The 8,723-nt window shown below is 44.4% G+C and overlaps 1 protein-coding gene across 1 annotated transcript in view; it reads left to right on the forward strand.

Annotated features, from left to right (window-relative positions):
- Window positions 1-8,723, forward strand: part of LOC112074269 (laminin subunit beta-2) — a 26,136-nt gene that overhangs the window by 2,955 nt on the left and 14,458 nt on the right. Inside the window, exons 3-13 of the mRNA XM_070440455.1 lie at window positions 907-1,065; window positions 1,257-1,384; window positions 1,613-1,748; window positions 1,968-2,160; window positions 2,312-2,455; window positions 2,674-2,905; window positions 2,997-3,166; window positions 3,488-3,523; window positions 7,085-7,309; window positions 7,414-7,631; window positions 7,723-7,760. Of these exons, the coding sequence (XP_070296556.1) occupies window positions 907-1,065; window positions 1,257-1,384; window positions 1,613-1,748; window positions 1,968-2,160; window positions 2,312-2,455; window positions 2,674-2,905; window positions 2,997-3,166; window positions 3,488-3,523; window positions 7,085-7,309; window positions 7,414-7,631; window positions 7,723-7,760 (1,679 nt within the window). The remainder of the gene's footprint in view (window positions 1-906; window positions 1,066-1,256; window positions 1,385-1,612; window positions 1,749-1,967; window positions 2,161-2,311; window positions 2,456-2,673; window positions 2,906-2,996; window positions 3,167-3,487; window positions 3,524-7,084; window positions 7,310-7,413; window positions 7,632-7,722; window positions 7,761-8,723) is intronic.

Raw genomic sequence — 8,723 nt, forward strand, 5'->3', positions numbered from 1 at the left:
TCACCCTCACACTAACACTAACACTCACACTCTGTCACGTTCCTGACCTGATTTCCTTTATTTTGTCTTTGTTTAGTATGGTCAGGGCYTGAGTTGGGGTGGGCATTCTATGTTATGTGTTTCCATGTTTAGGTTCATTGTTAATTAGCCTGATATGGTTCTCAATCAGGGGCAGGTGTTTTACGTTTCCTCTGATTGAGAACCATATTAAGGTAGGCTGTTCACACCGTTTGTTTGTGGGTGATTGTTCCTGTGTCAGTGTTTGTGCCACACGGGACTGTTTCGTTTGTTAGTTTGTTCCTGTTCGTGCGTTCTTCGTTGTCTGTAAGTTCTCATGTTCAGGTCTGTTTACGTCGTTTATTGTTTTGTAGTTTGTTAAGAGTTTTTCCGTCTTCGTCTTTCTTTAATAAATCATTATGTCTTCATACCTCGCTGCATATTGGTCCGATCCTTCTCGCCTCTCCTCGTCCGATGAGGAGGACGAAATAGACAATCGTTACACACTCACACTCACACTAGCACTAACACTAACACTAGCATTAGCATTAGCACTAGCACTAGCACTAACACTAGCACTAACACTAACACTAGCCCTAACATTAACACTAGCACTAGCACTAGCACTCATACTCCCTCACCCTCACACTAGCACTAGCACTAACACTAGCACTAACACTAGCACTAACACTAGCACTCATACTCACAGTCACGGTCACCCTCACATTAACACTCACACTAACGCTGACTTAGCTGATAGCTGCTTTATAAATAATAAAAAAATGACTTACTCTGTCTATGATTTGTGGTTGTCTCACCTAGCCACCATAAGGTAAATGCACTAACTGTAAGTCGTTTTGGATAACAGCGTCTGCTAAATTACTAAAATGTATTTGTGTGTGTGTCCAGGGCTGCAGTGTGGAGCAGAGGGAGCACCAGCCTGGGCGCCCTACCACCTGGACTGGCACTGGGTTTGCCAAGGTCCCAGAGGGCAGCAGCCTGGATTTCTCCATCAACATCATCCCCTACTCCATGGAGTACGACCTCCTCATCCGCTATGAGTCGCAAGTTAGTGCCTAGTTACTCACGCACACGTATGCACACACACACAAACACATAACATTTTATTTGATTTACCCATACACACACACACACACACACACACACACACACACACACACACACACACACCTCTATTCTCCGGGTGTGTACTGTACAGTGTGTATATTACCTTTATTGTGGTGTGTGTGTTGTGTTAGATGCCACGGGACTTGGAGGAGGTCCGTGTGACTATCATTCGGCCAGGGCCCATTCCCACCAGCAGCCCATGTGGAAACACCATCCCTGCAGACGACATGCTCACTGTTTCCCTGCCTGCAGGATCCAGGTGAGGAACACAGACACACACCTCACTATGGAAAATACAGGTCGCCTAGCGGTTAAGAGAATTTGACCAATAACCGAAAGGTTGCTGGTTCGAATCTCCGCGCTGAATAGGTGAACAATCTGCCGATGTGCCCTTGAGCATGGCACTTAACCCTAATTGCTTCTCTAAGTCACTCTGGATAAGCATTTCACTACACTTTCCTCTAGTGTTTGTGTGTGTGTGATGCAGGTTTGTCGTGCTGCCTCAATCTATCTGCTTGGAGAGAGGAGTTAGTTACACGCTTCACTTTGAGTTCAGTCGCTATCTGGAACGGAACAATGTTCTCATTCCCGGTACAACTGCTGCCAACATTCTAGTGGACTCTGTGAGTATCAATACTCAACAAAGGATATGTTTGTCTGGACATCTCTCTCTCTCTTTCTCTCTCCCTCTCTCTCTCTTTCTCACTCCCTCTCTCTCTCTTTCTCTCCCTCTCTCTCTCTTTCTCTCTCCCTCTCTATTCTTTATCTCTCCCTCTCTCTTTCTGTCTAATTGTGTTCTTCTTATGTAGTCTAGCTAAAACTCCTCCCTCCTTCCTCTCCAGATTTCCCTTCTCCCTCGTTACTCCTCCCTGGAGATGTTCATCGGCGGAGACCCCGCCTCCATCGCCCGGAAACAGAGCTACGAGCGCTACCGCTGCCATGACGGGGCTAAGAGCGTGACACGCCCCCAGATCAGTGACGTCTGTGCCAAACTCATCACCAGCATGTCAGCCATCATTAACCATGGAGCTTTGGGTATGTCAACTCTCCTACAGTTCACAAATGAACCTCATCCACTAGGGGAGTTCAGATAGTCGCTGTCGTCAAAGATGCCTGGTGATACCTAAATACCGAACTTATTTGCAATGAAATTAAAATGTTTTAATCACTTCCTTCTTCTTCACAGCTTGCCAGTGTGACCCCCAGGGTTCAGTCAGCTCAGTGTGTGACATGCGCGGAGGTCAGTGTCGCTGTAGGTCCAATGTGATTGGACGGCGCTGTGACCACTGTGGTCCTGGGACGTACGGCTTTGGACCTACAGGATGTAAAGGTGAGTGTCGTAACCCCAGTCAACCACACAGAGTCATACTCCTGCTGTTATCTAGTAGGGTACACACATAGTTTCTTCTGCAGAGGTGCATTGGACTGTTCTATCTGTCCGTCAGTCTTTACGGGGCCTTTATTACCCACTGACCCCCTCCCTCACGCCTCTCTTCATCTACCCTTTCCTATACATCTCTCCCTTGTTCTCTCTATCTCTCTCTCTAGCCTGTGAGTGTAGTCTGGAAGGTGCGGTCACTCGGTTCTGTGACCAGCTGACTGGGCAGTGCCCATGCAGCCAGGGTGCGTTTGGCCAGCGGTGCGATGGCTGCCAGGCAGGACACTGGGGCTTCCCCAACTGTAAGCAGTGCCTATGTAACGGACACGCTGAGGAGTGCCACCAGAGGACCGGAGCCTGTCTCAACTGCAGGGAAAACACTGGAGGGGACAAATGTGACAGGTGGCGATTCACCATGGGGACAGTGGAGAATCTGGGGATAAGTATGAAGGTACCACTATTAAATGTAATTGCGCTATTACTGTATTTCAAGGTGTGCCAACGGTTACTACGGAAACCCGGTGCTGGGCACAGGTAACAGTAACCGATGCCAGCCCTGCCCCTGCCCGGATGGCCCAAACAGCGGAAGACACTTTGCTACCTCCTGTCACCAGGACAACCACAACAGACAGGTGGTCTGCAACTGTAACCAAGGATACACAGGTACAGCTCACGCCTCCATTGAGGTGTCTTCTCTCTCTCCCTCTCTTGTTCTTCCTCCTCTTCCTTAGCCAGGGAAGTGGATGATGAGGAACAGTTTGATCATGTCTGCATGAATGAGCAGGTGTATCATAGGGCTAATTAATGATGCACTGTGAATGGAGATGATTGGTTGGTTAGTGTGATTTAAACTCGCCACGGTGGGTCTTCTGGTGAACCAAATAAAAAATCTGTGGACAAATAGTCTCGTAGAAAGTTCCTCCGACCAGAATGAGTGTGGAATGATAACGTGTGATGTTTCCTCCCTTACCCTACTTGGCACAGGGGGGATGGTTAAGCGCTCCGAGGGTTCCTTCAAGCGTGAGTAATGATGATGGGAAACCACCCTCCCTAAAAATAAATTAAGAACTGCCCCTGCATGGCTTCAGCACCCCACCTATCTATGGTGCTGTGCCACAGTACACTCCTGCCTCAGAGTAGATGAAATTCCTATAAACTGATCCAGAATCAGTTTTGAACGATTGTATAACACAAATAACTGTAATTGAGTTGGATGACTGATACTGAAGCTGAGTCTGGGTCAACTTCTACAGTATCTCCTGTGTATATCAACTATTATGTTATACTGGGCACATACAGTCAGTGCTTGTTACTCCTGCTGAATCACACAGGCACCAAGCAGCAGGCAGTCAACCAACTGAAAACAACAGAATCTCTGCCATGCTGCATTCTGTCTTGTGATTCTCTGCCTCCGTTAAACAGACACAAAATACAGGAACAGGTCTGACACTCATAGCAGACACGCTGAAGCTGTGAGAGTGACACTACGCCAACCTATGTGTTCACTCACACCCACTGTGAGCCTGTGACAAATAGACATATCTTAACAGCTGCTTTTCTCTGCTTTAGATAGCTTTGCTGCTACAATCATGATGTGCTTTACTGTAAATGCACAATGGAACAAACAAAGTCTCTGTGGAATCAAACTGTGTTCAAGCTCTGTACTTTAATGTATTCTCCAATTAAAAAGAATTTACAGTAGAAATGACACTCAATTTATTGGGRCCTCTGTGTCATCTTGCCTTGTTGTATACATTCAGCCTTTCAGTTTCCACAAAATAATAGTATCACAATGCCCATTTATATTTTCTGTCAAGTGAGGAAATCCTATGTTGTARTCAACTCGGGGGTTAGAATACACTACTTCCCTGCTAGGAGTGACCTCTCTCTCCTTGTTTTGCTGGAGGGACCTCAAGACCAGCAGCTGTAGGTTGTCTGTCAAACCCAAAAGTCAGCCGCCCTCCACCCCAGCYTACTCTGCCCCCTGCAGCCGTCAGTTGGACAAAAAAATGTAAAGTATGTCTCCCTTCCTCTGAATCCATCCTTAGAAAAGATGGGCTCTTTGTGAGAGAAGTAAATRGTTCACGGTGTCTGCCAAAATGCTGAAGCACAGTGTTGTGTTAGAGACCACCTGAAGCGAGACCGATTGAAGACCAACACCGAGACCAGAACAATGAGAGTCCAATTCAAGACCATGACTGTAATTGTTCCAAATCATCACCACAATAAGAGTTGATAATGTCCAGTATTTCTGTGTTCATATTTCAGAAGGACATATGGATCGTTTAGACATTAAAAATGGTGAAGAAATGCACGCTGAGGAAAATAGAGAGACACTCTACACATGATCACAAACCCAAACAGGTTTCTGTTAGATAGAAATACCAAATATGTAACAAATTCCTCAGTCTGCCCTCTCTTGGTGAGGTGCAACTTTGAAACAATTTCCCCCACTCTTCTCTGCCAGCTGCACGGAGTAGATTGACATTTATTGGGATGAGTCTTGTCCTGGAGGCAGAGCAGARCGATTTCCACTAGATGGGCCAGTGGCAAAGTCAAAATTAACTATGTAGGCCTATAGTAATAATGRATGAAAACCAAAATTAGCTTTTTGATCTTAATTTAAGATAAGGGTTAGGCATAAGGTTAGCAATTTGTTTAAGATGAGGGTTAAAATGGGATTTTATGACTTTGTGGCTGTGCCAGCTAGTTACTACCCCACAGAGCAGCCTCCAATACATGAGTCATCCCAATAAATGCCAACCTGCACAAGCAGAGCAAGAAAATTCAGACAAGTSCGACAAGTTTTGAACATACTGAGCTGAGAATTTTTTGTAGACTGCAGAAATGTTTTTTCTTCCCAAGCTTCAGAAGTCACTATWACAGYACTAGTAAAGGCCCAGAAATGTATTTTCTTCCAAAAATATATATTTTTATTAATTATATAATTTTTATTCTGATTTTCAAGCACCCCTACTTCCCGCGGCAATGGTTTTGAGGATATTTTTCAATGAAAGAAAAGGACAGTAATGTTACAAGACAAGTAGGAAGCGATATCATGACAGAAGTGTGGATATTTGGCCTGGCAAAGCGTTTTTATGCGCTGACTGAATGGGAACTGATAATGAGTTTTTTACTCCGCTGGTCTCTGGAAGAAATTACGAGTCCTCCTTGTCCGAGACCGAGTCAAGACCGAGTAAAAATGTATCCTACACTGAGACAAGACTGACAGCACTCAATACTGTTAACCAACTTCCAAACYAGCTTCAATGCCATACAACACTCCTTCCGTGGCCTCCAACTGCTCTTAAACGCTAGTAAAACTATATGCATGCTCTTCAACTGATCGCTGCCTGCACCCGCTTGCCCAACTAGCATCACTACTCTGGACGGTTCTGACTTAGAATATGTGGACAACTATAAATACCTAGGTGTCTGGCTAGACTGTAAACTCTCCTTCCAGACTCATATTAAGCATCTCCAATCCAAAATTAAATCTAGAATRYGCTTCCTATTTTGCAACAAAGCCTCCTTCACTCACGTTGCCAAACATACCCTCGTAAAATGGACTATCCTACCGATCTATAAGTCTTTGCTAGGTAATGCTCCGCCTTATCTCAGCTCACTGGTCACCATAACAACACCCACCTGTAGCACGTGCTCCAGCAGGTATATCTCACTGGTCATCCCCAAAGCCAACACCTCCTTTGGCCGCCTTTCCTTCCAGTTCTCTGCTGCCAATGACTGGAACGATTTGCAAAATGGCTGAAGTTGAAAACTTATATCTCCCTCACTAACTTTAAGCATCAGCTATCAGAGCAGCTCACCGATCGCTGCAGCTGTACACAGCGCATCTGTAAATAGCCCATCCAACTACCTACCTCATCCCCATATTGTTTTTATTTACTTTTTTTTGCGTTATTGACTGTATTCTGATTTGGTTACCCAGGAGATAAACAGTGACTAGTGAGGAGCTCTGTTGCAGAGTGGATTATGCTTCAGCCCATGTGTAACTGTGTTGTTGTTGTTTAATGTCACACTGCTTTGCTTTATCTTGGCCAGGTCGCAGTTGTAAATGAGAACTTGTTCTCAACTGGCCTTCCTGGTTAAATAAAGGTGAAATAAAAATAAATACAAATATGTGGTCTCAAGAACGGACTCTACAACACTGCTGAAGCATAATCCACTCTGCAACAGAGCTCCRCACTAGTCACTGTTTATCTCCTGGGTAACCAAACTCCCTTTTAACACAAGATGTGATAGCATTGCACAATGATAAAATATGAAACATTTTCAAGTATCTAACATCATGTGTACATCCTGATAACAACTTTATTGATAGTCACTGAGCTGGGTTTCACCACTTGTCTCTGTCTGTCTGCATAAGCTATCAAACTATAAGCTTCTCACTTAAGTTCACTGGAAAACTGTTTGGAAATACTTGAAAATACCAAGTCATTTTTCACCCTCACCCAGCCAATAAATATCTCAATATCAACATAAGATATTCCACTTTCCATCTCTGTCCATCCAAAAATCTCCCTCCTTCTCCCTCAATCTTTTTTCCTTTTTGGGTCACAGGTTCCCGGTGTGAGGAGTGTGCCCCTGGTTACTATGGTAACCCCTCCCAGCCAGGTGGGCGGTGCCAGCCCTGCAGGTGCAGTAACAACATTGACATGTCAGACCTGGATGCGTGTGACCGGCGGACAGGAGAGTGTGAGAAGTGTCTCTACAACACAGAGGGACCGGACTGTGGGGTGTGCAAGAGCGGTTACTATGGAGACGCCTCGCGACGCAACTGCAGAAGTGAGTGACTGTTGAAGCATCCTTTTTACACAAAAAAAACTTAACAACCATTCATTTTAGACTGTATATGTATATTTTTTATCTACTTTTTTCTGTTTCATCAGAGTGCACCTGTAACTTCCTGGGCACAGAGCAAACCCAGTGTACAGCGCGGGATGAGTGTGTCTGCCAGCGTGCCACGGGGCAGTGCCAGTGTCTACCCAACACTATCGGCCTGACATGTGACCACTGTAAGCCCAACTACTGGAACCTGGCTAGTGGGCGGGGCTGTGAGGCCTGCGGCTGTGAACCCAACAACGCTGTCAACCCCGCCTGCAACGAGGTGTGGGTGTGGTTCCATTATTATTAAGGTGCTTCATGGGATAAACCTCTTCTGTGACCTCATGCTCATGTTTGTCCTCTCTGTGCCCCAGTTCACTGGAAAGTGTCAGTGTCGTGATTGGGAATTTCTGTGAGTGTAATGTTTACTTTAATTTATATGTTTATTTCACTTTTGTAGTATTATCTTACTTCACTTGTTTTGGCAATGTTTAACATGTCTTCCCCATGCAGAGAGAGAGAGAGAAGAGAGAGAGAGAGAGAGAGAGAGAGAGAGAGAGAGCGAGACAGAGAGTACAGAGAGACAGAGAGACAGAGAGACAGAGAGAACAGAGAGAGAGAGAGAGAGAGAGAAGAGAGAGAGCCATATTTCTTTCCCAAAATTATAATTCAATACAAAGGAATTTGAAACTATAAAAAGATGCAAGAAAAATTCAAATATTTGTTGGTGAAAAGCCAAAATGTGCAGTTTTGGCAGCCAAATATGTGTTCCTCCTGCCACAGGCCTGGAGGGACAAGCCAGTGAAAAATGCAAAGTAATGTTGATATATTTCCCATTTAGCTGAGTTTTGTTTTGTCTTTCGTACCAGGTCATGGGGTCTTTCTCAGTCTGGTGACCTGGTCTACTACTGTTGCTTTAATTTGTATCTGTTGTTCTGATTAATATTGGTTGTTGTAGCTGTTATTTAATGTTTATATCCCATGTCCACTACTACTTTATTATTACTGGTTAGTCCCACCAATTTATTTATATATAAATATATATATATTTTTGTGTTATACTATACATATAGAATTTTTAGTTTTAAATATTTTCGATATGTATTACGCTTGACAATGTAAGTAATAATAACTTGCCATGTCAATAAAGTCAATTGAATTGAATTGAATGGAATTGAAGTGAGAGAGAGAGAGAGAGAGAGAGAGAGAGAGAGGAAGTCGGAGATCGTTAGTTATGTCTGCTTGCTGATATTTTGATGCCATTCTTATTGAATAACATGTTACATGGCGTTTCTGTTAATGCTGACCTCTACACTGGTCCTTGGTCACCCAGTAGTTCTCTTGGCAGTCTGTACAGGTCTTCCCACCAAATCCG

The sequence above is a fragment of the Salvelinus sp. IW2-2015 genome, unplaced genomic scaffold (genome assembly GCF_002910315.2).
Source record: "Salvelinus sp. IW2-2015 unplaced genomic scaffold, ASM291031v2 Un_scaffold2554, whole genome shotgun sequence".
Taxonomy (NCBI): Eukaryota; Metazoa; Chordata; class Actinopteri; order Salmoniformes; family Salmonidae; genus Salvelinus; species Salvelinus sp. IW2-2015.